Below are 27,810 nucleotides of genomic sequence, written 5' to 3'. Positions count from 1 at the left end.
AGCAAGGATTTATTAGATGAAGAACTATATATAGGCCTACAGCTTTTCAACGGAAATCCATTGGTATAAAATGAATTTAGGCCTACCTATTAGCCTATTGGTATTATTAAAACTACGTATATAGGCCAACGCGTGGTTTTAATGTAGCCTGTCAAAAGTTTAAATAGGCCAAATATGCTAATAACAAATAAATGTCATGGGAAAACATTTGTTGAATAAAATCATTTATTTCAGACAGATGGGATAATGACGAGGCTGGAGAAGCTTTGTGGCGCAAGATCAAATCTGAGCGTCCGTCAGCTGAAGACCCCGACCGCTTTCTTTTCTTCTTTCTTAAAGGGATAGTTCACCCAAAAATTAAGATTTTGTCATCACTTACTCACCATCAAGTTGTTCCAAACCTGTATGAATTTCTTTCTTCTGTTGAACACAAAAGAAGATATTTTAAAGAATATTGGTAACCAGACAGTTGACGACAGTAACCATTGACTTCCATAGTACTTTTTTCCTACTATGGAAGTCATTGGCTACCGTCAACTGTTTGAGGGCGAGGAGGTGATGACAAAAAATATTACCTTTGGGTGAACTATCCGTTTAAATTGCAAGTTACGAAAGCCCTGCATATACTACATCTCCCATAATTCCACTTTGACACGAAGGGGCGGGACTAGAGGTAAGAGAAACACACGCCCGAGACGCTTATTTGCTCAACCGCGCCTCACGATGATTGGGCGGAGAGTCTCTTGTTTGGTAATTGTAAAAGCAAGAAAGTTACACAAGCGTCAGGATTTTGTAACGCATGCATTAGATACTATTTCATTGTTGCCAATCGCAAGCAATCAGTGTCTTCTTAGCTTTACATCGGACCGAACAAACTGAGCTCTAAAACAAACAGCTTTGTTTTTTTTATTCTTTTTTTTTAAATTAACAAAGATAGTATCGATAAATTTGAATTATACAAGGGCTCTGCCAACAGAAACGACATAGTCGCATATGTTTGGATTACTGAAAGTGAAAATGAAATAGAGACAAACAATCGGGATGTCTTTTTGATGAAATAACAGATAAAGCGTAGCGGGTTTATCTCGGAAAGGTCTAGACGCGCGCGAGAGTCTCGGGTAGTGACAAAAAGACAGAAGCGCGCGCTTAAAATATGGAGTTGAATTCAGTGATTTTGACCATTGGATCCTCGGTGGGCTTTTTCAAATTAGTAAACTATGGAATCGGCAAACTTCCCATCGCCGAGACAGCTCAGAGGAACGTTTGGAAATGGAAAAACATCTCCACGTCTTTCGTACACAGCCTCATAACTGGAGTATGGTCCGTGCTATGGTGAGTGCCAGAATTCCCCCACATGTGCATGGGGAATACACACCCATATACTCCCGTATGCACCGTCTGTTTGATGCCTTTATCAGATGTTTGAGAATTTTATCCAAGAGTAAGATCTTTTCGGCTGGCAACCTCTGTATGTTTAACGGATGTAGTTAAACAGACACCATTCGATAGGCTGCACATAGACGACACATGTGGTTCACATCACTTGATAATATGAACGTTGTTTATTACTACCTGACATCACAAATTTGGTGCACTTTCATTTAAACGCCATGCTTTGATTATAATTCGTCTGTCTTTGTAGTTTTTGCATGCATCCCCAGATGGCTGAGGACTTGATAGAAACATACTCCGTTTTCTCTCACGCCCTGGTATCGGTATCCATCGGTAAGTATAAAGAATTATTTGTATTATTTTAAGGGTTATAAGATGTTATTTATCTGGCTTTTTCGGAGGGGGCGTGCTTATACCCTATGCCAATGGTTACACTCTTCTCCTGTCATGTGCAACAGTGTCCAGTGTTATTGGAGGAAACTGGGTTAGACTTGACAGGTGACTTTACTGCTATATGGGCAAATCTCACGAAAAACGCTTCACATATTACTCCAATATGAAGACTATTTTAGGACTTTTTTTTTTTTTTTGCTTTGGGACTTTTTTGACAACTATAAGCACATCGCCCCTAATTGTAATTGCTCCTAATTGATCCATATGTTTTTCTTTTTCAAATTTCCATTATTGCCAGTAGTGATTCTAATACTATCTTTTCATTTAAATCTGTACAACAAATAACACCATGATTTATAAATATTTTATCATTTAAATTTGCTAATTAATGACATTTTTTGCATTGCATTGCAGTAATGAGATTAATGTGACATGAAACTTACTGGAAAACAGTGGATGTTGTTGTTCCCCTTGGATTATTAGCTATTATTTGTGTATTGTTATTTTGCATCGCTCTTAAAGGATTAGTTCACTCCAGAATTACAATTTCCTGATAATTTACTCACCCCCATGTCATCCAAGATGTTCAGATGTCTTCAGTTGAAAAGAAATTAAGGTTTTTGAGGAAAATATTACAGGATTTTTCTTCATATAGTGGATTTCATTGGGGACCAATGGGTTGAAGGTCCAAATTACAGTTTCAGTGCAGCTTCAAAGGGCTCTACATGATCCCAGACGAGGAATAAGGGTCTTATCTAGTGAAACGATCAGTCATTTTCTAAAAAAAATAAAAATTGATATACTTTTTTAACCACAAACGCATTACGTAATCACGTTGGAAAGGTCATGCGTGACATAGGCAGAAGTACTGTCCCAGTGTTTACAAAGCGAACGTACAAAGACTAAGTCAAACGGCCTTTACAAAAAAAAGGTAAAACAATGACAAAGGCTTTTCCGCCTATGACCTTTCCAACGTGACTACATAATGCGTGAAGTCGTGGACGCGCATCACAGAGCTAGTGCAAGACGAGCATTTGTGGTTAAAAAGTATAACAATTTTAATTTTTTTTTTTTAGAAAATTACCGATCGTTTCACTAGATAAGACCCTTATTCCTCGGCTGGGATCGTGTAGAGCCCTTTGAAGCTGCATTGAAAATGCAATTTGGACCTTCAACCCAGTGGTCCCCATTGAAGTCCACTATATGGAGAAAAATCCTGGAATGTTTTCGACTGAAGAAAGAAAGACATGAACATCTTGGATGACATGGGGGTGAGTAAATTATCAAGAAATTTTAATTCTGGAGTGAACTAATCCTTTAAACATTGCACAGTTGACTGGAATGTTTATTTTTATTTCAACCAATAAGTAGATAACTCCCATTTAAGATGCCAAATACCAGAGATATTTTGAATACTTCTAGGAATCCCACATACAGTTGGCAGAGATGTCAGCTTTAGCTACAGAATCAATGGCTGGCTTTATGATCCGTCCCAGGCTCCAGTGCTACCCCCATAGGTCACATGACTGTTTATGAATGGGCCTTTACTTAAAAGTTTTTATTTACATTTATTACAGAAAATGTATCCCAGTCCTGTTGTCTCTGCATAGTATGTACCCATAAAAAGCCCTCTTAAAATTGTGGCTTTTTAAGGTCTTGCTCAAAAGTCTGAGGAAAGCATGTTTCTAATATGCCTCAATATAGAAAAAACATGAGGGCTATGTTCTTCGTTAGTGTTTTATCATTTTCTCCAGTAAAAATATCTGTTCATCACCTTGTTTTCAAAAAATGAACACTGCTACTAGCATAACGTGAACTAAACAAATGGAAATGGGAAACAGGTGTGTATATTGAAAAAGCTAATCAAAACATTTATATTAATGAAGTCTCCTATATTGAGCTTCATTTGTTGTTGATCTGCTCTAAAATGCAGTCTCCATGGAGACCCTCTTATTGGGAGATGGATATAAATAGCCCTCTGGAACTGACATCTTGGTAACCAGCACAATTGTTGTCACGGGATCTGTTGGTTGAAAAACCTGTTGAATGATCTTTCCACTGTTTGAGAAATAGAGGGTTAATATGCATTTTTGTGTTTCAGGGTACTTTATATATGATTTCTTTGATATGGTTATCAATCAGAAGATCAGCCATTCATGGGAGCTCCTTTTCCACCATGTAGTGGTGAGTAGATGTAAAACATGGCACAAACAAATTATTATATATGTTTGGAGAAAACCAATGACTTTACTGCTAAATGGGTAAAGCTTATGTTTAGGACCATTAAAGGGTTAGTTCACCCCAAAATGAAAATAATGTCATTTATTACTTACCCTCATCTCATTCCACACCCGTAAGACCTTTGTTTATCTTCGGAACACAAATTAAGATATTTTTGATGAAACCCGATGGCTCAGTGAGGCCTCTATTGCCAGTGATTCGGAGTGCCAAAGTCTCGTGATTTCAGCAGTTTGACACGCGATCCGAGCCACTGATTCGAAACAAAAGATTCCAAAGCAGTGTTTTGAAATCGCCCATCACTAGATATTGTTGAAAAGTCGTTATTTTGGTTTTTTTGGCGCACAAAAAGTATTCTCACCGCTTAATAATATTAAAGTTGAACCACTGTAGTCACATGAACTGTTTTATATATGTTTTGAGTACCTTTCTGGATCTTGAGAAGTTTGGTGACATTGCTGGCAATAGAGGCCTCACTGAGCCATCGGATTTCATCAAAAATATCTGAATTTGTGTTCTGACGATGAACGAGGGCTCTTACGGGTGTGGAACGACATGAGGGTGAGTAATTAATGACATTATTTTCATTTTAGGGGTGAACTAACCCTTTAAGATATTTTTTGACAGTTAATCATATTTTCCTCATAATTGTCATTTGTAATGCTTCCATCCAGACCTTTGTCATCCTTTTTTTTTTTTTTTTAATCCCATTTAAAATCTCATTCAAAAGTGATTCTCATTACATTCTGATTATAGTAATAAATTAATTCAGATTTTAAAAAAAAAATTAATCATCTTACATTAAAGGTTAACAAGTATCTTAATTTCTAAATACTTCATAATTTAATTTCAATTTCGTTATTTTTTGCATTACAGTTATGAGAATTTGGATGATAAATGTGCTTAATTTAATAAAATAATAGAAAAAATAAATAATTAATGAGAATTAAAAGAAAGCCACTGACTTTGTGTCAAGGAGATTTTGGTGGTAAACAATAACATCATTCCAAAAGCGGTTTCTGTATTACTCAGCCATCTAATAAAATCTAATCAGACCTGATTTCAGTGTTTTCAAAGAGTCCAACCTGTCTGACCACCTTGTCATTGCTATGTGTGTGTACTTTTTGGAAAAAGGTGAGAAGGTCAGCTGAAGGACAACTGCTGAAATAGCTAAGATAGCTAAACAAATCAGTAGCGAGACCATTTTGATTATCACAGCCAGTGTGTCTTGCTCTGTTGCAATGTGCAGAGGTAAGACGCTGTCCAAACACTTCCATTGAGTTCAGTGGGGTTTTCTGAGCTTCGGTTCGTTTGGGGTTCTATGGCGTCACCACTGGGTAAAGTAGCCAGCTTCATTCTGTGGTTTTGTTGTTGTTGTTGTTCCCTCTTTTCTTGGGATTTCATTCAGTGAAGTGGCCGGAGGGAACGTGCTGCCAGATTCTTAGTGGCAGTGTGAGAAACTGTCAGACCCTCTCATCTCCACCCCATCCCGTTCTTCCCCACTATTTACATCATGAGCCAAACTGTAATTATTAGAGAAGCTTTGTTTTAGATGTGCTAAGTTTGAATGGAATGCAGCAAGAAGGCCTTCCTTTGTTGCTGGTTCGGGTTTGACTGAACGTCTGTCATGCCACGCCAAAACATTATGTTTGTCTTCTTTTCAACTGATCAAAATGTCTGCAGGTGAATTGTTTTCGAAGGCAGTCGGGGAGACTGTGGGAAAGCCATTTGGAATTCAAATATCATTGGAGCTTTAGATCATGTGATCAAGATAGGTGCAAGCGTCTTTTACTCCACTCTAACATGGCTGCTTGTAGTTTTCGGTCAAATTTAAAACCTGAAATAGTAGGATGGTGAACTATATACAGTGCTATCAAAAAACTTGCAGTCTGTAAGATTCTTTAATAAACTTATGCACACCATGTCTGGATTTTGATTAAAAAAAAAAAAATGCAGTAAAAACAGCAATATTATAAAATATTTAAAATAACTGTTTTCTATTTTAAAATTTAATTTATTCCTGTGATGGTAAAGCTGAATTTTCAGCATCATTACTCCAGTCTTCAGTGTCACATGATCCTTCAGAAATAATTTTAATATGCTGATTTGGTGCTCATGAAACATTTCTTATCAATGCAGAAATCACTTGTGCTGCTTAATATATTTGTGCAAACCGTGATACATTTTTTCAGGATTCTTTGAGTGAATAAATGTATTCATTTTTAAAAAAAAAAAAAAAAAAAAAACTTACTTATCCCAAACTTAAATGGTAGTGTACATAAGGCTGAGCCTGATTTGAGGTGAAGAGGAAGTCCATGTATGGAAACACTGATTGCTTAAGGAGTCGTCCATTTGCGGTGGAAAAGCACGGTTGGTGAGGCCCACTATCAACCCAGTTGATGTCACATGCCAGTATAGTAAATGGAAAAAGAGAACTGTTACTTAAGATAAAAATGGTTTGTTTGGTTTGTGAAATTTAAAAATGGTTTGGTTGGTTTGTGGGTATTACTTCTTGGCTGTTACTACTAAGTTTCCAGAGGTGGTTCTGTGAAAAGCATCACGCTAACCCAATAACATTTTTGGCATTTGGCTCCTTTAAATCAGTTTCTCAGAAATGGTTCTTTGTAGAGCAAATGTCTCTCATCCCCCATTCATTTAGCACAATTGAGTTTGCTAATTAAAGCCTGCAGGTCTCAGAGGAGGCTGAGATGATCAGTTTGTATTAGTGCTCATTCATACCATTCATGTTGAGGTAGAATCAGTGGAAAAATACAAAACACTGCGGGGGGAGTTCGACGGTTTGGCAGAGTCAAGGGTGATTGTTAGTTCACCTTTACTCAGAAGCCTGAGGTGATTGTGTTTGCTCAGTGACAGATTTTACTCAATAGCTAAAGTGATGCAGTCGAGTGTCATGCCAGGAAACTCAATTACAGCCTCCTGCATTTTCTGTAGAACCTGATAATCCAGCTCTGCTGTGTTAAACCTGCGGCTTTCCCTGCTGTTGTACTTTGGAAAAAGCTGTCAGTACCATGAGTGGTAAACAAGTCAACTGTAGTAAGAAAAAGGCCCACACAAGCCTGACAAAAAAATAGTTTTCAGTGTAAAAAAACATTTTTATGTAGCTTACCTGACTGTGATGCAGTTGTAATGGAACTGCATAGTAGGGATGGTTCAACCAACTAGTTGATTTGGTAAAGTGAGGTAAATTTTTGCTTCTTTTTTGTTTTTAGCAGCTAATTACCACCACTACAGCAATGAACATTCAGACAGACATCTTTGAAGTCTAAAATGTTAATACTTTAGCTATATTTTAGGTAAACATCTCCTAAGACTGAACCTGAAACTAACCTGCTTATATAGGGCTTCATTAAATGATTAGTTCACTTCAGAATTAAAATTTGCTGATAATTTACTCACCCCCATGTCATCCATGATTTTCATGTCTTTCTTTCTTCAGTCGAAAAGAAATGAAGGTCTTTGAGGAAACATTCCAGGATTTTTCTCTGCATAGTGGACTTCAACAGTTACCAACTGGTTGAAGGTCCAAATTGCAGTTTCAGTGCAGCTTCAAAGGGCTCTACACAATCCCAGACGAGGAATAAGGGTCTTGTCTGGCCAAACAATCGGTAGTTTTCTAAAAAAAAAAATGAATAAAATTTATATACTTTTTAACCACAAATGCTCATCTTGCACTAGCTCTGCGATCCGCCACACATTACGTTAGAAAGGTCACACGTGATGTAGGCGGAAGTACCGCGGTAGAGAGAAAAACTCCATCTCATTTTCTCCTCCAACTTCAAAATCGTTTGATATCGTTGTTTTACCTTTTTTTTTTTTTTTTGTAAAGGCCGTTTGACTTAGTCTTTGCAGATTCACTTTATAGACACTGGATATGTACATTCACCTACGTCACGCGTGACCTTTCCAACGTGTGCAAGACGAGCATTTGTGGTTAAAATGTATAGAAATTTTTATTTATTTTTTTAGAAAATGACCGATCGTTTTGCTAGATAAGACCCTTATTCCTAAGCTGGGATCGTGTAGAGCCCTTTGAAGCTGCATTAAATTTGCAACAAAATAATACTTATTTTTAAAATAAGTAAAGCAACTTACTTTGTTTTCCCATGTATTGACTGACAGCTCTCCTGTCACCATGTTGAGAAATCGTGAGTGAGGATCAGAGGCGTTGTGTGCGCAGTGTAAACACGATGCTTGTTGTAGATCTAGACTAAATGTGAGCATTTATTCATCTCACTTGCACAAAACAGATTCGGTATTCCTCAAAATGATTAAAAACAGTGCAATAATTACAAACCTGCAATAATTAAATACATAATTATGTAATTAATCTCAGTTTATTAACCAGTGTCTTTGCTGTTGACGTTCGATGATCCAATTCAACCATACTAATAAGCAAAAATGACTTTAGTTAAACATTACATTTGTGTTTCATTTTTTTATTTTTTTTATTTCTGAAGTAAGAGTGTTGAACTTTATTCTCATGCGTCATTTCGATTTTGGTGTGAAAGGGCCTTGACATTTGCCAAAAATAGATTTTTTTTTTTTTTTTTGTCATTTAAAAACAAACTACCAACTGAACCAAGTCCAGCCCAGGTGAGAAAAAGTTACGCAAAAGTAACATAACACATTACTTTTTAAAAAAAGTAACTAAGTAACACCATTAGTTACTTTTTTTAGAGAGAGTAATGTAATATTTTAAAGCATTTCTTTTAAAAGTAACTTTCCCCAACACTGTGTAACAGTATTTTGATTTGATATGATTCCTCTGTAAACTATAGTAATTTTATTTATTTAAAAAAAAAAATCTAGTTGCCCACTGACTATATCCACTGCACAGTTTGACTTATGCAGTTGTTCCTGCATTATTGATTCTAGAGCAAATGATAGTGGAGTGTATACATTGATAGTAGGTCAAAGGTTAACAGCAGGGTTTGTTCTGTTGAAAGGGAAATGGAAAGAATAAGAGGCAGCGGAGGAATGAGAGTGAAAGAATGTGTACGAGCGAGGGAACCACTTTTGGCTCCAGAGTGTAAAGTATTTGTGGCTGGATCCCTCCTCCTTTTGCAGCATGCATTCAGCATTTTCCAGACAGAAGCAGAGACATCTGGTCCACATATGCTCATGCTCCAGCACCCTTATAGAAGAGATCCTCAAAATTTCCTGTAGATCTAGAAACCTCTCCATCTTTCTCTGATATAGACCCTTCCCCACATCACGAGAGACCTCTGTTTGTACTTACTACAGCAAACCTTCCAGAACGACATGCTGTCTGAGCCAAGACAATCCACTTGTAAATAACATCTCAGTCTTCCTAGCAACCAAAAAATAGACTACATTTATATTCTGAAAACTTCCTGTTTTTTTTGTTTTGTTTTTTTTGAATGGAACATTCTTGTAGTATAAAGTAGCTTCATCCGATGTTTATCTTTCCAATAGACTGAAGTCAGGCTGAAAATGTAGGTGAATTTGACACTCAATTAATTGACGATAGCAATGCTGCAAGCCAAGGAACACAATTGTTGGCGTGGCGAGTTCAGTGTGTACCGTACTGAGAATAAGGCCTGAAGACACATGGTCCTGTTTGATTCAGAGCGTTTCAATGCCTTGAGTCTGAGTACTTCTAAGTGGATCTGGAGCACCGCCATAGTACGTGTCCGGTTGCCACGGCAACTGTGTTGTGCATGTGTGAATGCACGATGCTACGCATGGTTCCCAAATTATGAATGCTGATTTTGTTCATCAAATGGAGAGGTTGAAACGCTTTTGTGCTTCAATATAGCTTGATCTTTTGTGTTCAGTTTATCAGATTTATCATATCAGTACTTTAGTCCTATTCTGATGGCAACAGATGATGGTGCTGTCTTTGTATACAAACATATTCCAAAGAAATGGAAAATATTAGGTATGCCTAATAATAGGTACGCCTACAGCATTTTTTGTATCTGATAACCTCATGTTTTGAACAAATAAATGCAAAATGGCATATTGTAAAAGGGTGCATTAACTACCAATTAGAGGTTTAGAGTTTAGAGCATTCAGTTAGATTTTTATTTATATATATATATATATATATATATATATATATAATAAATTTATTTAGCAAGAATGCATTAAATTGATCAAAAGTGACAGTACAGACATTTATAATGCTACAAAAGATTTTAAATAAATGCTGTTCTTTTGAACTTTATTCATCAAAGAATCCTGAAAAAATGTTTTAAAAAAAAAAAAAAAAAAAAAAAAGAATATTAATCAGCAAAACTGTTTTCAACATTGATAATAATAAGAAATGTTTCTTGAGCAGCAAATCAGCATATTAGAATGATTTCTTAAGGATCATGTGACACTGAAGCCTGGAGTAATGATGCTGAAAATTCAGCTTTGCCATCACAGGAATAAATTGCATTTTAAAATATATTCAAATAGAAAAGTTATTTTGGATTGTAATAATATTTCACAAAATTACTTATTTTACTGTATTTTTAATAAAATAAATGCAGACTTGAGCAGAAGACACTTTTTTTTTTTTTTTTTTTTTCTCTCAAAAATAATACCGATTTTAACAAACAATTATTGGTCGATACCGATATTTGTCACTTCCTCTCTTATTTGAAATTTTGTCATCAAAATAGATAGTATTTTGATCATGTTTTAAATAAGCAAAGTTCAAAAACACCTGCATTAAAATATACTAGCAGGTTTATTGCTGCATCATCAAATAATTTTTAATGAACATGGATTGGATCCATTTAACATTCAGCAGGCCTACATAAAGACAACAGAACAAAGATACATATGAAACAGTGCTTTTTAGGTAGGTTTAATAGTTTTCAGGTACAGAAATAAAGTAAACAAATGTAAAATAGCACTGCATATTCTTCACTGTATAAATTAAATACATATTAATCCTTCTTTATTGTAACAGACTTTGTGATTAATCTTCTAATTAGTTTTTGTATACATTTTAATATTTTTCGTAAGTTTAAATATGTATGAGATCTCCTTTACTAAGGCGGGACTCTTATTTTGACGGGTTTTCTCGTCTACGGAGCTTTAATACAGGTAATAGAGTACCTCAGGGATGACGTGTTTTTGTAGGCCAACCCGGAAGTTAGCGGCGCACGGGTTCCCTCGATCGAAAGCCAATGCATTTTTCCCATAGACTTTTGGAAAATCGCAAAAAATAAGCTCTGTGTTTAACAAAGGGTTATGACACTTACACATTTTGTCTATCAAGATAATCTTTACAAGTTAACACAACATTTATACATTTTGAAGCCTAAATAAAGTCGTCAGATATAAAAAGCTAACAGTACGCTATAAACGGACTACAGCACACCATGGTCGCGGATCAACGTCAAGCTTCCTCAAACTTTATTTAGAAAACAACTTTATTTAAAAACATGCTCGCTGTGTATGAATACTTATCCACTTTTTCATGAGAAATGCTGTTCAAATGTCCTGTTTGTCATGATGATGTCTAAAGTCCCGCCAAAGGAAGTAGTCCCTTTTAGCGATTTGTTAGCAACCGCCGTTTTTAAGACACAATAAAGGTTTAAAAAATCACAAGTGGGTTATAACTGGTGTGTTTTATGTCATGGATCAAAACGTGAAAATATTTAGAGGCTTTGTTAACCACAGACCTTATTTCAGGCGATTTAGCAAAAACCCATTCAAAAAATCCATTGACTTCAGGCCAATGGAACCGGAAGTCCTAAAATGCTAACTCGCTTCCGGGTTTTGCCTACAAAAACACGTCATCCCTGAGGTACTCTATGGAGAGCACGCAGTTCTTCAGAGTTATTTTGCAGATTTAAAGTTTGTCAGTTTATTAAGCATCCCCTGAAAAGGCAATAGATCTGTATGTATTTATTTACTGTTAGTTGTAATAAGTGTTTTGAGTAATTCGCTGTATGTTGATGATAATGCAATGGAGAGAGAGTTTAATGCGCACTTCTTGTGCTCTGTAATGTTTAGCTTTTGTGGTGATTTGTTTGGAGTGAAAACGGACGCAATAAACTTAATAAAACATCAGTAAAGTTTTGGTCATCATTCGGTTGGTGTCCGCTACACTTATGAAAGTTACAAAAGTTATTTAGTCAAGAAAAGTGTGCGATCTTTTGTTATTTGATTAACTTTAAAGCACAGACAGCGGCGCTAGGATTAGCAACAGTCATTATACAGCTCAGCACCTTCACGCAGTTAATTTATAAACCATCGGTTTCTTATATATCGGCCTTTTTTCTGTCACAGCTAATATGGCGATGGTTGTAAATTGAGCAAAAATCGACCGATAAATATCGGCGGCCGATACATCGGTGCATCCCTAGTATATTCATCACTTGTCATTCTTTGACCAGGGTTTTATGGGGTTTTTACTGCCCTAGCCTTGCTTTCCTCGGGGTCATATCTTGTTTAACCTGTTTTCTTGTCAGGGTGAGGTTTGTGATTTGTGTTTTATTCCAGGGTGTGGACTTTGTCCTGAGCATGATTGGGTAAACATCTCCACCATTTACAATGATAGAAGGAAAAAGTGTCAGCATCTCTTACACTTATTAGTCTTCATTTTCAGAAATGATCCAATTGAATCAGTTTTCAAATGGGTCATCTGAACAGAAACTCTCATGCTCACAAGACAAAGCACAGTTGTGAAACTAGTCTAATGACAACCTTTTTTAGGAAACTTAATTGGCAAATGAAAAGTACATTAAAATCATTGTGTTTGGTTTTTATAGTCATAGATTTCATGTGTTTTCATCACTCACCACTATACATGTCTTAGATGTTTCAGAAACCCTCTCTTCTCCCCAGCCCCTTCAAAACCCTCATGTCACCGAACTTAAAAATCATCAATGATTCACTGCAGTGGCGTCATTTCACCAAAAGCCAGGGTATGGACAATTGTTGGCGTGGTGAGTTCAGTGTGTACCGTACTGAGAATAAGGCCTAAAGACACATGGTCCTGTTTGATTCAAAGCATTTCAATGCCTTGAGTCTGAGTACTTTTAAGTGGATCTGGAGCACCGCCATAGTACGTGTCCGGTTGCCCTGATGACGTCATCCAGTCTTACTCCCTCGATGTGACAATCCCAACTTTTTTCCAGCACTTCAAAGCTCAAAAGTCTGAATATTATCCAATTTAAGTGTTATTTTTAATATAACAACTTTTTTTGTTCATCCTACAAATATTGTCCTCATGTAAAACTAAAAGCCAATCAATCAAAAACCACAGCCAATCAGAACAGAGTGTGGGCGGGCTCTCGAGGCATTTGCACGGCACCAGAGATTAATCTTGACGGCATTCGCAAGGAAATGGATGAGTACATAATCAAATTCACAAATATTACAAAATTTAACCATTTTTTAAAATACACACTGAGATACTGAAACAATCTTTGTCATAGTATACACTTGTTTTGTTCACAGTTTGAACGCTCTTGCTTCCATTTGTTTAATTTTTAAGATCTGAGGTGAATTATCCATTGTTGCTTACAAAGCTGAGAGCACTAAATTATATTCAAAAGTCACATAACATGCTTTTATCATTAAATAAAGCACATAAACATTAACAGAGATTATCATTGCCATACTTTGTGTTGTTGCTAAAATAGAATCGTTGCGGCTGGTTAGGACAACCAGTAACTTAAACACCTCTGATTGGTCAATATTTTCAACAGAACTCCCTGTGATTGGCTACAGTACTCAACGCTGCAAAATTACGTTGTGAATAGACACGTTGGCAGTGCTGTTGATCTTACATGACACGAATATAACAACCAGACTGCTTTAATTTACTTACATTTCTGTTTTATTTAACAATACAAATTATATGTTACACATAGTAATAGGAGGATTACAGATGAACTCCGTTAATCCTGCATGCAATGAATAAAATTATATAAATTTCATTGAATGGAGTTGACCAGGCAGCCAAGGTATGGCAGTCGCCATACCCTGCCATACCCAATTGACGCTGGAACGTGTGACTCATAAACACAAACTGGCATATTCATACATGTTGTATCTTTTTTTTTTTTTTTTTTCCCATTCACACTTTACCACACCCTTTGAGTTCAGCTTTCTCAACACTTTAATTTCATACTGTTGTATTTCCACATACACACTCCACCTTCTGCTTCATCTCCCAGCCCAGTTTCACATTCTCTCACATCATCTGGCCCCTCCTCGCTCTTCAACTGTGAGGATCTGCTTTCTGTGTTTGTGTCTGTTCTTTTACTGTGATTGCAATCTCTAGGTTGTGCCTCACAGACCCACAGCACTGCATTTCATAAAATTCTTCTGTTTACTCACCATTCGTTTGATCACTTTGTATGAAGAACAGATTGAAATGTAGGTTATTATTCATTATTTATCTTAAAGGGTTAGTTCACCCAAAAATGAAAATTCTGTCATTAATTACTCACCCTCATGTCGTTCCACACCCGTAAGACCTTCGTTCATCTTCAGAACACAAATTAAGATATTTTTGATAAAATCCGATGGCTCAGTGAGGCCTGCATTGACAGCAAGATAATTAACACTTTCAGATGCCCAGAAAGCTACTAAGGACATATTTAAAACAGTTCATGTGACTACCACTGTTCAACCTTAATGTTATGAAGCGACGAGAATACTTTTTGCGTGGCAAAAAAACAAATAACGACTTTATTCGACAATATCTAGTGATGGGCGATTTCAAAACACTGCTTCATGAAGCTTCGAAGCTTTACGAATCTTTTGTTTCAAAGTCACGCGCCCCAGTGGTGAACCATTGAAATTTCGAAACACTTATGATGTAATGAAGCCTCCTTTACTGAAATCACGTGACTTTGGCAGTTTGATACGTGCTCTAAACCACTGATTCGAAACAAAAGATTCGTAAAGCTTCGAAACTTCATGAAGCAGTGTTTTGAAATTGCCCATCACTAAAAATTAAAATGTATTTTTAATAATTGGAAGTAAACAGTTTTCAACTCTTTTCTTTTTTCTTTTTTTTTTTTTTTTTAAATAAAAAATCTTTGGTTACATTATAAATGTCTTTACACAGAGTTTTAATAAATGCAAGGCATACCTGCTGAATAAAATAATTAATTTCTTTAAACAAAATCTTACTGACCCCAAACTTTTAAATGGTGGAAAAATAGTGCACAATTTGTACGGGCCACTTTTATAGTGTTTTCCTTCTTGAGTCTTCGTAAAAGTGACCATGTACTATCCCTCGTATGCTTCATTTGTGTGTATTCGTGTATATCTTCAACGAAGCATGTGTCCTCGCTGTTAGTCCACCTGTCCACTCTTCTCTCATCACCTCATGTGGTCCTAAAGTCATTGGCATCTGTGCTCTATTTCTCACTGAGCTTCAGTATTCCTCACATGCTGCTCAAATGGGCCTGCTGGCAAAGCATTTTAAACGAGTTCCACCTGTAGCCAGGTTAACTGGTTTTAGACTGGAACTGCTACCACCCCCCCATCGAGTTACCCAGGAGGAGTGTTTGTGTCTGCCATGTTTTTTTTGTGTAATGGAGAAATTAGAGACCGTACTAGTGATAATTGACCCCGCAGGGAGAGTTTTATGAATCCAAAACATACACAGACCTGTAGGTTTACTGTATTTTTACAGACAAGGAAACAGCAGGGGAGAAAGCTAATGGAGATGTGCTAATCTAATGTTATTATTGCATCAGTGTTAATACTTTTTATGCATACTTGTAAAATACTAAAAAAATAAGGTTATTGTTTTGGTTGTAAACAACAAAAATATTCAGGTCTGATTAGCATGTGTGTTTTTTTTTTGTTTTTTTGTTTTTTAGTGCTCCCATGCTTTGGCTTAGCAACTGTAGGGCTGTGTGTGTGTGTGTGTGTGTGTGTGTGTGTGTGTGTGTGTGTGTGTGTGTGTGTGTGTGTGTGTGAGTGAGTGAATAAGATTATTTCAGCGTGACTGCAGATGGATTATGGGAATTATCTTGCTAATGCAGATTGACTCTGATTGTCTGTTGATGTCTCTAAAGCATTATGTTGGAGTAGATTATTGTTTTTTTCTTATTTAATTGTACAGCACTTTTCACAATACATATTTTTAAAGGAAGTTTTATTGTAAAAGAAAATCATACTGTAGTGTCCATAAGATTCTTCAGAAACTTAATTGAAAGTAGCCACTTCCCTGCTAGTGGGAAAGAAGTCTTAGGTATTCACCTTGTCTTAACTAGTTTTAAACAACATTAAACTGAGTCTGAATTTATTTATTTATTTATTTATTTATTTACTTTCTTTTCAATTTGTCTTCTTAATTTAGTTCAGTTTTGTTAATTTTTAAGTTTTTTTTCTCATCACAGCATTTTGTGCGAGGCTTGCAAAGTTTTTAAAGGTGCTGTATGTAATTTTTTTGTGACTGTACTAAAGCATATGTTTGCAGAGATTTAGGAAACATGCTAAGTTCACATTCTCATTTCTCTAAAAAACAATCCTAAAGTCAGTTATTCTACTTTAAAATGTGCGTTCTGTGTCAGAATGTCTGTTTTTGTTTTGGTCTGTGTGATTCTGCCCACTGCCCATTTAATCAAAAGTATTTTGACACCCCGAGTTGCCAGTTGCCAAAACACGGCGTATTGTAGCCACGGAAGCCAGCGAACAAACTAGGTCAGAAATCCGGATTCTACCCGACCTAAAAAGCCTCAGCATCCATCTAAAAAACTCTGTCCAGAGGCTTATTAAAATGCAGATAAATAAATTCATCAACTTATGATGAATGTCTGGCAACCAGCATGAGAGTCTGAGGAGAAGGGGAGCGGGAGAAACAACCCTATCCAATATTTTGAATTTAGATTGCAGTACCCATTTCAACCACTAGCTGCTAATATTACATACTGCACCTTTAAGTCTTATATACTCAGGGTTCCCACTCGTCCTGGAAAACCTTGAAAACCTGAAATTAATGACAAACTTTCCAGTCCTGGAAAACACATGAAAAATGAAAGAAAATGAAAAATGTCCTGGAAAATCTTGTTGTCCTTGAAAATTATTTTTTAAAAAGTTCTTAGGTTTTTCTGTAGTCGAGAACAAAAAGCTTATTACTGGCCAAAAACAATTACCGTTAGTTGCAGAAAGTGTGATGTTCAGGAATGTTGAGTTTTGACATAGTATTTTCAATGATGATGTTTAGTCTTGTGTTGCCACTTGCAGCAGTTAGCTAATGCTATTAACTGCTCAAATGTATGCAGAAAATGTTAATTAGTAAGCAGCTACCTAATTCAGTAACTTGCTAACTAATAATTTTGATGTGATTATAAGGTCAATAAGAGATTCATTGTGCAGTGTAGCCAGCTTCATTGATTATAACAGGAGTTTTCACAAAAGTGATTAAAAAAGGAAAATCTGTATATAACCCATTCGCAATTTGAAAGTTTTTCATGCTGCTAAGTATACACACTGCAAAGTTTTGGGAATGACTAACTTATTTAAATGCGGGATTGAATCCAAAATTATATTGATTGACATGGTGATAACCAGCATTGGACGGGACAGAAATAACTAATAGACCTGCCACATATTCTATTACTTGTTATGGGTTTCTTTGTTGTTCATCGACTTTGTCTTTGACTAATATTTTTACTTTCAAATAGTTAAACAAGACCTTAAAATAGTTCCAATATTTTTTGCTATGATATGGACACTGGTAACGAGAACAATTTGTCATAATGTATGATTAAGAGCTCATATTAAAAACTGATTTTATAGTTAAGTCATGGCAATAAACTATGGGAGTGTCTGCTGATGAATAAAAAATAAAAAAGGTAATTGCAACTTTTTATCTCAAAATTCTAAAAAATTCCGAGCTTACATAATTGTGATATAAACTCGCAATTGCTTGATATAAAGTCAGAATTATAAATTGCATAACTGTGATATAAACTCGCAATTGCGAGGGGGGAAAAAAAAGTCAGAATAGTGAGATACAAAAAAGGTAATTACGACTTTTTTTTTTTTTTCTGTGGCGGAAACAAGCTTCCATAGTCATAATGTATGATTAAGAGCTCATATTAAAAACTGATTTTATAGTTAAGTCATGGCAATTAACTGTACGCCTTTTAAAGACTTAGAGAGCAATATATTACTTCAGGGCGTGATCCTTGTCTTTTATTCCTGCCATAGTAAAATTGAAATTGTCCTGGAAAAGTCCTAAAAAATGATCGCTGAAAAAGAGTGGGAACCCTGATACTAATGTTTGAAAATTTAGAGTCCGTAAAATTTTTAAATGTTTTTTTTTTTTTTTTTTCAAAAATGTCTCTTGATGTGGGGAAAAAATATGTATAGTGTGGCCACGAATTGACAATTCGTTCCCATGACTTAATAATACGTCAGCACGTTTTAATAATTATTTCCTTTTGTTTTAAGTAAATCGTGCGCACAATATAATTTGTTTTCTTGATTTACTAAATTGTGGCCACGTTGTACCAATTCGTTCCAGATTTAGTAAATGGAGGGAACAAATTAATAAATCATGGGAACAAATTCTTAATTTTTGCCCACAATTGACTAAATTGAGAGAATGAATTCTTAATTTATGTCCACTAATATATATATATATATATATATATATATATATATATATATATATTTTTTTTTTTTTTTTTTTTTGTCACCATGTGGGGCTCCATAATTATGTTCACCAAGGCTGCATTTATTTGATCAAAAATATAGTAAAAACCGTAATATTGTAAAATATTATTACAACTGAAAAGAACTGCTTTTATTTGAATATATTTTAAAATATAATTTATTCTTGTGATGCAAAGCTGAATTTTCAGCATCATTACTCCAGTCTTCAGTGTCACATGATCCTTCAGAAATCATTCTAATATGCTGATTTGCTGTTCAAGAAACGTTTTTTTATTATTATCAATGTTAAAACAGTTGTGCTGCTTAATATATATATTTTTTTTTTGGAAACCATGATACATACTTTTTTTTTTTTTTTTTTTTTTTAGCAATTGATGAATAGAAAGTTCAAAAGAACAATGTTTATTTGAAATAACATTTTATTTGGTAACATTATAAATGTTTCTAATTAATTTAATGCATCCTCGGTGAATAAAAGTATACTATACATTAAATCAGTACATGCGTGTTCCCTGAGATTTGAACCCATGACCTTGCTGTTGCAATGTTCTAGCAGGAGTTACAGATACACAGCTATTAACATAAAGCAACATGTTATGTGATGTATCTGACATAAAGACTTTGCTCTTTTCCTGTCAATGATTGTTTTTTCAAGGCTGAGAAGGATGTTATAGTGTTTTATCTCTTTACTATGGTCACCATTCAAATATTACAAATTGTACAATAGTGAGTGTTTGTTTTTGAAGTCTTTGACTTGCGACACACCTCTTAACCTCATTTTGTGTTGAAGCCAAGTCTTGTTCGCACTTCACTTTCATTACTAATATGAAATATGTTCATCCACATAGTACTTTACTACTTCCATATTCTGGACTGATGTTCTTGTCATCTTTAGGAGAGATAGAGTCTCCTGAAGATAACAGCTTTGTTTGTGATGTTCAGAGTGTTATCCAGCTCAAGCGTTGTGTAAGCGTAATGTAACCGGTTAACCTCACCAAGAAAAAGACAGTGTTAACCAAAAGGTCAACATCCTCCCAGTCATAAGACTGAGGTCACACAAATCTTATTTAGTAATCATCCATCTTTATGTTAAAACACGCCCTTCACTGCAGTCAGAGAAGCATAACAACATAACAAACATATTTTTCAGCCCTCATTGTTTACTGTAACCTGTGGTCTGACTGTAGACCTCTTTTGTTAGACACTGTAAAGCAAACTCAGATGTGTTTACAGTCCACATAGCTAGATAGTCAGCGTTTGTCATGTTTAGCCTTATGATGCAGCATACATGACACATTATTGCTATAAAGGGGTTTATGTTTGGATTTCAAGCTGTTAAAAGCCATTATACATTATGTGCCTGCTTCAAACACACACCATGAGCTTTTGAGAGAGGCATGTGCCAAAGCAGCAGTGTTAATGTGAATAACATTACTAGCCTTACTGCTGTGACATTCCTGACCACAAGGACCAGGCGGGTGTCATGTGAACAGGGTTGCATTACAGGCTCATCCCGACAAATGTATTTCCTCTTACAAAACACAGGGACACCGCTTAGTCATGTAACTCAGTATTGGACATCATGTAACCACACCTTTATGCTCTACTTAAGACTCATCATACCAGTTATGATAGCGGATTTGTTTTATAAATGTCAATATAATTATATAAATTATAGAGGTTCAGAATTATACTACATAATGGATTGAAATCTAAATGCTCAATATTAGTTGTGCATTATTAAGTGTAAGTAGGAGCTGTTGATCACAAAATATTTCAGATTAATCCATGCACTTAATGTTTTGTAATGATAGGTATAGACTGCCATCTAGTGGAAGATCATAAAAAGTACTTCCTTTTCAATCCTTTTTCATCCAAAAGGAAATTTTTTAAAAAAAATGTAAAGCTTGATCTAACAACAGATTTTTCGAAAAATTTACTTTCTGATCCTTTATGTATATTTATATAAAAACAACAACAACAAAAAAATGTATTTGTAAGTTAAAGGATTAGTTCACTTTCAAATGAAAATTACCCCAAGCTTTACTCACCCTCAAGCCATCCTAGGTGTATAGCTGCCATTATAAAGCTCGGATGCATCAGGATATTTATTAATATATCTCAGATTGTGTTCATCAGAAAGAAGAAAGTCATATACACCTAGGATGGCTTGAGGGTGAGTAAAGCTTGGGGTAATTTTCATTTGAAAGTGAACAAATCCTTTAATAGTTTTATATTGTAACAGAGTTTTGTTTTTCTTCTTTTGACTTTTTTTTTATCATTCACATTATTTCATTAAATTAAAAACATTGTGACATACACAGTCACAAATTTCACCTACTTCTGTTTTTTAAATCAAGGTTTTTTGCTCTGATTATTCTTAGAGCTGGTTGGTTTGGTTCAAGACTTGGTATTTTTTTATTTAAGAATGATTATAAATGCTTATAGAGACAATTAATGGGGAATGATACTCTATTTGTAGTAATATTGACAAAAATCATCACTAGGATTTGTTTGTGTCACTTATGGTGATTGAACGCTTTGGCTGTTGTCATGTTGGATTTAGGACTGATCAACAGAGCCTTTGTGATCCTGTCCTCAGCTCAGCCTCTCTCTGCTGTTATCAGATGATTCAGAACACACGTTCATTTGTTTCTTGTCGCCTCACACCATATTAGTGTTGAGAAGATGAAAGAGCTGCTTCTGAAATTAAGCACATTAGTCTGTGTATGGCTTAACTGGCCTATTTAAACTTTCTATAGGTGAATGAACGAGTCAAAACAAAACCTTAAAATGCTTAAAATAATATTATGATGAAAGATCGTTTCTGAAGGTAATGATTGTAATAAGATGGATGCATAATGGTTTTGCAATAAATGTGCTGACTTTGAAATTCATGGGCAGCCACAGAAATTAAACAAAAAATTCTGGGAGAGTGGGCAAAAAAACCTAAAATGCTTATGTAAGCATTGCTTTTATAAAACGGTTACCACACAATACAAATATTAAAGCCAAAAAATATGTATCAATGCAACTTTCATGAAGTAAACTTTCACTAAAGCCTTCCTTCCACCGGAAAAAATAGTCCCTGGCCGTGAACGGCAACAGAAGTTACATTATTACGCCATTAGATGGTGGCAAAGACTGTCTTTATGAGTGTGTCAGTCAGTAGCGAAGACTTTTACATTGAAAAGACTGAATAGTTGTGAACACGGAACAAGACGCAACTGACAAATGCTTTGACTAGCGCTGTCAGTCACAGGAAAACCCCTTAACTGTTAAAAGGACAAGATAATACATCGGACTTTTAAACAGATTTTTTTATTATGAACATAGGACTGACCTGAAGGAAAATGCTAAATCTGAATGCAGGTTATAAACTCGTTCAATCGATTTCTTTCTCACAATACTCTTCTACATAATACAATAAGCTTCAATAAACAATATCAATTGAGAACATACAGTTTATGTTGCTAAGAGTGGTTGCTAAGGGTGTTGTGTAGTGATACACAGAACCGTTGGTTGAAGCGGTCATAACCATGTTTTATCGTGAATAAAACACAGCTATTGACCAATCAGAATCAAGGACAGGAACTAACCATTTTATAATTGAAATTATATTATATATTATATTATATTACATTATATATTTTTAAAAATATTGTACAGCTGTATAGATCAGTGGTTCTCAACTGGTTTGGCCATGGGACCCACATTTTCCCATGGTCATTGGGCCGCGACCTAATTTTTTTAGGAATTTGAACCAAGCTAATTTATTTCTCAAAAATGGTTGACACACACCAGGGACGTGCACAGGTTGGTGGCTATGGGGCCTGAACCAATGCCCCTTTGCCCTTACGGGCTGGGGTACCGCTGTAGCAAGCAGAGTACAAATATATGAGCGAAGTGGATCTCAATCCACGCTAAATACATTCTGTAATGACTCTGCTGCTCCACATCCACTCTGGGGTGTCCATTTCTTTCTCACTTTCCATCAAACTGAATGGAGTAATCTTTAAATGGTAGTCTTTTAATAGGAGTGTGGGACAAAAGCTGTTTTTTCAATAGCTTTTTAAATAGCTTTATCTGCATGATTGCAAATGTGATTTTATACAACAGTTAAATAAAAAAATAAGTTATTTTTTTAAATTGTAAACATATGGTCAAAACAGTATGTTTTTGCTCCATGTCGCCAAAGAAAATAGTTCCAAACAAACACAGATGCGCATCTGGGCCCGTTTTTAATGAATCAGTTGAATTAAATGACTTGCCGCCACCTACTGGCAAATATTACCCCTTAATGAAAAGCTAATTTCTGACACTGTTTAGGACACGGGTGTCCAAAGTGGGTCCTGGAGGGCCACTGTCCTGCAGAGTTTAGCTAATAAGTAATTTCATGACTTATTAATTGACAATGTAACTTAAGTGTTGAACGCTCGTAATTTAATTTGCTCTTTATATAGTGAAGTGATATACAATTAAAAAGTGCGCACTATGAGCACAGTATAACGACTGACGGGACAGGAAAGTTTGTTTTTCTGAGGTGAAAGACAAGTTATGAAAATAATGTTAGATAACAGCCTGATAACATCTCATCTGATCGCAGATACTATATCAGGAAAACACGTTTTTTCTAAAGCACGCTTTACTTAAACTGCGTCTGACAAAAGAGTCAACAGCATTGAGAATTTCATTTGTTGTTGTTGTTGTTGTTTCCTTGACTACACACTCCGGGGCCCACTCAAAACGGTCTTGTGACCCTCCAGTTGAGAAACACTGGTATAGATGCATGTGTTGTTCAGTGCAAGACTTTAAACAAACTGCGACACTGAGGTGTGTAGAAAACAGAATACTAACAATGATCTCAAAATAAATCTGGGCCAAACTGTCTTTTGGCTAATATTAGCACATTTGTAACCTACAAAATAGAGCTTAAGAATAAACAAGAATAAAAGGCTTATTTTCTTTTGCTTCAGGGAAAGTGGCACATTCTTCAGCAACAGAAGCTTTTCAGCCTTCATATTTTGCTTGAGACATTGATTTGAATGTCCTCACAGGCGAACACAACGTCTTTTCTGTCAATGTATCATCCATCATTAGAGCCAATTTGATCATTTGGTTCTGTTATGAATGTCAAAGTAACTGTTTTTGTTTACACTTTCTCCCTGTTTTGCCTTTTAGCTGAAAGCCGAAAATAGCACAGTCATCTTGAAGTCAGCATGAAACGGAAGTTGCAACTAGTCTTTTCTTCATTATTGTGATGAATATCAAAGTGAAATGGCTTCTCAAACAAGAAAAAATGTAGGGTGGGACTTGATTTTGTCCATCAGGAATTGATTGGATTGTTAGATTGTTGTGGTTTGCTATTGCTGTGATCTCAAGTGAGTGACCATTTATTGAATGACAGCTCTCCTGTCCCCATGTTGAGAGAAATCGGGAGTAAGTGCAGAGGTGTTGTGTGCGCTGTGTAAACATGATGGTTATTCTAGACTAGTTCTAGACTAAATGTGAGCATACATTTACTCATTTACTACTTCTCCTGCATCTTATTCTTCTGTATTCCAGAATGGCAGCAGCTGAAAGGCTTGTTTGTTTGAGCTGCGCCCTCTACTGTAGAGGCGTGAATTTCCATTTCCTTCAGCCTGAGGCTTATTCATTTCACTTTTGGTGTGAAAGGGCCTTTACATTTGCCAAAAATAGAACTTTTTTGTTATAAAAACAAACAAACAGCCCAGACCAGATGGGATAAAGTAATGCAAAAGTAATGTAACATTACTTTCCATAAAAAGTAACTAATGCAATTAATTTTGATTTCATGGTGACTTTAAAGTTTTCCTTGGCCTAAATTTAAGTGCATTCCTAATAAAAAATCTCTTTTGTTTGCAGGTGATCACCTGTTTCGGGATCTCGGTGCTGACCTGTCGGTATGTGGGTTTTGCAGTGGTGGCGCTGTTGGTTGAGATCAATTCGATCTTTCTGCACATGAGGCAAGTGCTCCGCATGGCCAACCTGGCCAAAAGTACAGTTTACCGTGTCAACAGCATGATAAACCTGGGCACCTACGTGGTGTTTCGCATCAACACTTTGGCCTGGATGACCCGCTGGCTGGTGCTGAATCGTGACCTCATCCCCCTGGCCAGCTACACCATCGGCAGCGTGGGTCTGGCCATCATGACCGCCATGAACATTGTGCTGTTTTGCCGCCTGATGAGAAGTGACTTCATGAAGTCCAGCCGTGAGAAGGAGGTGAGCAAGGAGAAGGAGAAAGAAATGTAGGAAAAGGACGACTCCTGCTTTCCCGCTCAAACCAAATCCACTCTCATCACCACCATTCCCAAACTTTTGGGAAAAATTTTTCCTTTAAACCTGCTGACTTCATTCCCGCAGCACCTGCTTGTCGACTAGAACAAAGTTCTAGTCATTTTGACTCCATCTCATGTAGACCTCAAACTGTACTAAGATATTTCTATGATGGCTGTTGTCACAGGTTTACAGATGTCTGAAACGGATGACATATTTACACATGCAACCTTATGCTCAAATACTCGTGCATGGTTTAGACAATAACCTGAGCGTGTATGAAACATTATGTTTAAGTTCAAAGGAACTGGATCTGCTTACCTTTATCTAATCAAATGCTGATCTACCCCAATTAATGTATACATTAACTATTAAATACAAGTAAATATTCTGCTCAATTAGGAACTCCTCAAGTGGGGATAAAATATGAGGAATAAAACCAACGTAAAAGTTTGGTTTATTTATTAAAACTAGCATTACGCAAAATATGTTTTCTAGCCTCATTAACACCTACAGCTGCTACCTCATTAGCTTGTAGCAGTATCATCCTAATTCTGTACACAGGGACAATTCATCCAAAAAATGAATATTCTCTTTCTTCTGTGGAACACAAATGGAGATGTTTAGGTGAATGTTCACACTGCTCTTTTCTGTATGAAAGTGAATGGTGACCAGTGGCCGTCAGGTTCCAAAAACATAAATAAAATCATAAAAGTACTGTAACAGTAGCCAATGTGCTATATTCAAAGTCTTTTGAAGCCATATGATAGATTTGATGATAGTTATTTCATTTTTGGGTGAACTGTCCCTTCACATTTTTTTTTTTTTGGAATTTCATAGAGCTGAATTTTAGTTGAAATTATCTGTACTGACTAGTAATAGTAAATGAAGTGGCCATGGACAGGAAGTGCTCAGTGATCAGTACTGTATTCCACAAAGTTGGGTATGAGTTGATTTGGTCAACTTGACCGCAGACTTACCTTGTGGATAAAGATCACTGTTCACAGTTAATATTTTACCCTTTAAGTGGAGGATCTAAATCTCCATGCTGGAGTCTTCACAACCGTTATCAGAATTAAAAACACTCCTGCTCATTCTTGAGGAATCAGAGCGATATGTGCGAGGTTTGAGATCTGACAGGACTGTCATTGCACAAATCATGCCTGTAGGTGGCACTACATACACACAACAGAGACCTCATGTTAGTTTATGCTAATGCTTAATCTATAGAGAGGAATGGTTAAAGCAGCACTTATATTGCTTTAAATGTGCAGAACCTTTTTTAATAATGCTTTGTAATTTGTTTGTTTTTGTATTTTGTAATTTATTTGTACTTAATATCATTGATTGTTGTGGTTGGGTGCGAACTGCAAAAAAAAAAAAAAAAAAAAAATCTTCTGAAAACACATTGAATGGTGGAACACTGTCTAGTGCAAAATGGTGTTGTGATTTTGTTGATGGTGAACAAAGAACGGTCCTGGTCAGATGTACTAAAGTAAAGGCATTTATTTGTTTAGCCGTATTTCATATACTCAGTGCCATTGAGATTGTAGACTGAAGTCTGATTATAATTTGATTGGGCAAGAGTGGCCTTTCTATACGGTGGGAATGTTTACGCACTATAATCACATGTAGCATCACCGATTTGTGCCACAAAACTATTCTTTTAAAAGTACCAAAGTTTATTCATAACAATGTTTCATTCAGATATTCCTGCCTTATTTTACTGATTGAAGGAGAGATACTAAAAAGCTACTCATGTCAAAACTATTGCAGGAACTTGAAAGTTTAAAAATTTAAAAGTTTGCACTGAAGTAGTGAATCTTTGAGTTTTTTAACTATTGGCAGCTTCATATTGAGACTGTGTGCTTGTATATGTGCTCCCTTAGTGAGGTAACTGGTATCTCGATGTATTTAAGAAGGAAAATGTGTTTTTTTTGTGTGTTTTTTTTTTTAGTTGAGAGAAAACCTGATTGTCTTGTAACTTTTTTTTTTTAAGGTCATTTCAGCAGTTTGGTTGTCTTTCACTTGAGAGTGCAGTTCTGTACTGTGTTTGGTGAAAGATAAGCCACTGTTATGTTGTGGATCTGATTTTTTTTTTTTTTTTTTTGACCATAGTGCTGCATTGTTTTCCAAAGCCAGAATTTAGAATGTTTTTTAAAAAATAAATCCCAGCTGGAAAAAAAGATATTCATGCCCATATCCTAGGAGAGCAGAACAAAAGGATTTTTTTCTTTTCTTTTTTTTTTAAACCCTTGCTGTCCCAGTTAGCCTAATGAATTGAATTTTAAAAAATTGTCTAAAATGTGTGTATATATATATATATATAGCATAATTTTATTTTTGCTTGGATGAATTGTTTTGTAATTAATATAAAATTATTTGTATATGACCATTATGTTGTTAATTGTGAAATAAAACATGTTATTAACACTTTATTTGAAGTTTTTGTTTTATGGGAAAGATAGTATATAAGATAGGATTTAATAATTCTACATGATTTACATTAAACCAAATAATTTTCCTGTAATTAGTTTTTTTTTTCTCGAAAATATTGTTTCAGACAAAAATTTGTGGCCAATTAGTAAATTTCGTCTCTGCTAATGCTAGTTTCCAAAAAGGTAAAATAGTTTTTAGTTTCCCGCCTTCTTTCGCTAATGAAATAAATTATAGAAACCAAAGCTGAATTCACCCTTACTGTACTATTTTGTGTGTCAGACATTTTAGGAGACAGGGATAGCTGCAGGACAGAGTAATTGGTGTGCAGATGTAACTCCTCAGGTCCTACTCGCCCCTCTCTGTGCTGGCCTTGAACCCAGGTCTCTGCCGTGGGTGGTGGGTGCACTAACA

At 35.7% G+C, this 27,810-nt stretch overlaps 1 protein-coding gene across 1 annotated transcript; it reads left to right on the top strand.

Moving 5' to 3' along the window:
- Positions 1-694: 694 nt before the first annotated feature.
- Positions 695-27,398, top strand: tlcd2 (TLC domain containing 2). The gene is made up of 4 exons (XM_051861258.1): positions 695-1,332; positions 1,643-1,725; positions 3,887-3,969; positions 24,547-27,398. The coding sequence occupies exons 1-4, from the start codon at positions 1,154-1,156 to the stop codon at positions 24,934-24,936; spliced, it is 735 nt and encodes a 244-aa protein (XP_051717218.1). The 5' UTR covers positions 695-1,153; the 3' UTR covers positions 24,937-27,398.
- Positions 27,399-27,810: the final 412 nt, after the last annotated feature.

This window comes from Ctenopharyngodon idella, chromosome 15 (genome assembly GCF_019924925.1).
Source record: "Ctenopharyngodon idella isolate HZGC_01 chromosome 15, HZGC01, whole genome shotgun sequence".
In the NCBI taxonomy this organism is placed as follows: domain Eukaryota; kingdom Metazoa; phylum Chordata; class Actinopteri; order Cypriniformes; family Xenocyprididae; genus Ctenopharyngodon; species Ctenopharyngodon idella.
This window is presented reverse-complemented; position numbering and strand designations above follow the sequence as displayed.

Bases quoted from the DNA above. Each gene is read 5' to 3' on its own strand.
- tlcd2 (XM_051861258.1), top strand. From the start codon at position 1,154: ATGGAGTTGAATTCAGTGATTTTGACCATTGGATCCTCGGTGGGCTTT. The intron at 1,333-1,642 runs GTGAGTGCCAGA...CTGTCTTTGTAG, and splicing joins GGAGTATGGTCCGTGCTATG to TTTTTGCATGCATCCCCAGA. The intron at 1,726-3,886 runs GTAAGTATAAAG...TTTGTGTTTCAG, and splicing joins CCTGGTATCGGTATCCATCG to GGTACTTTATATATGATTTC.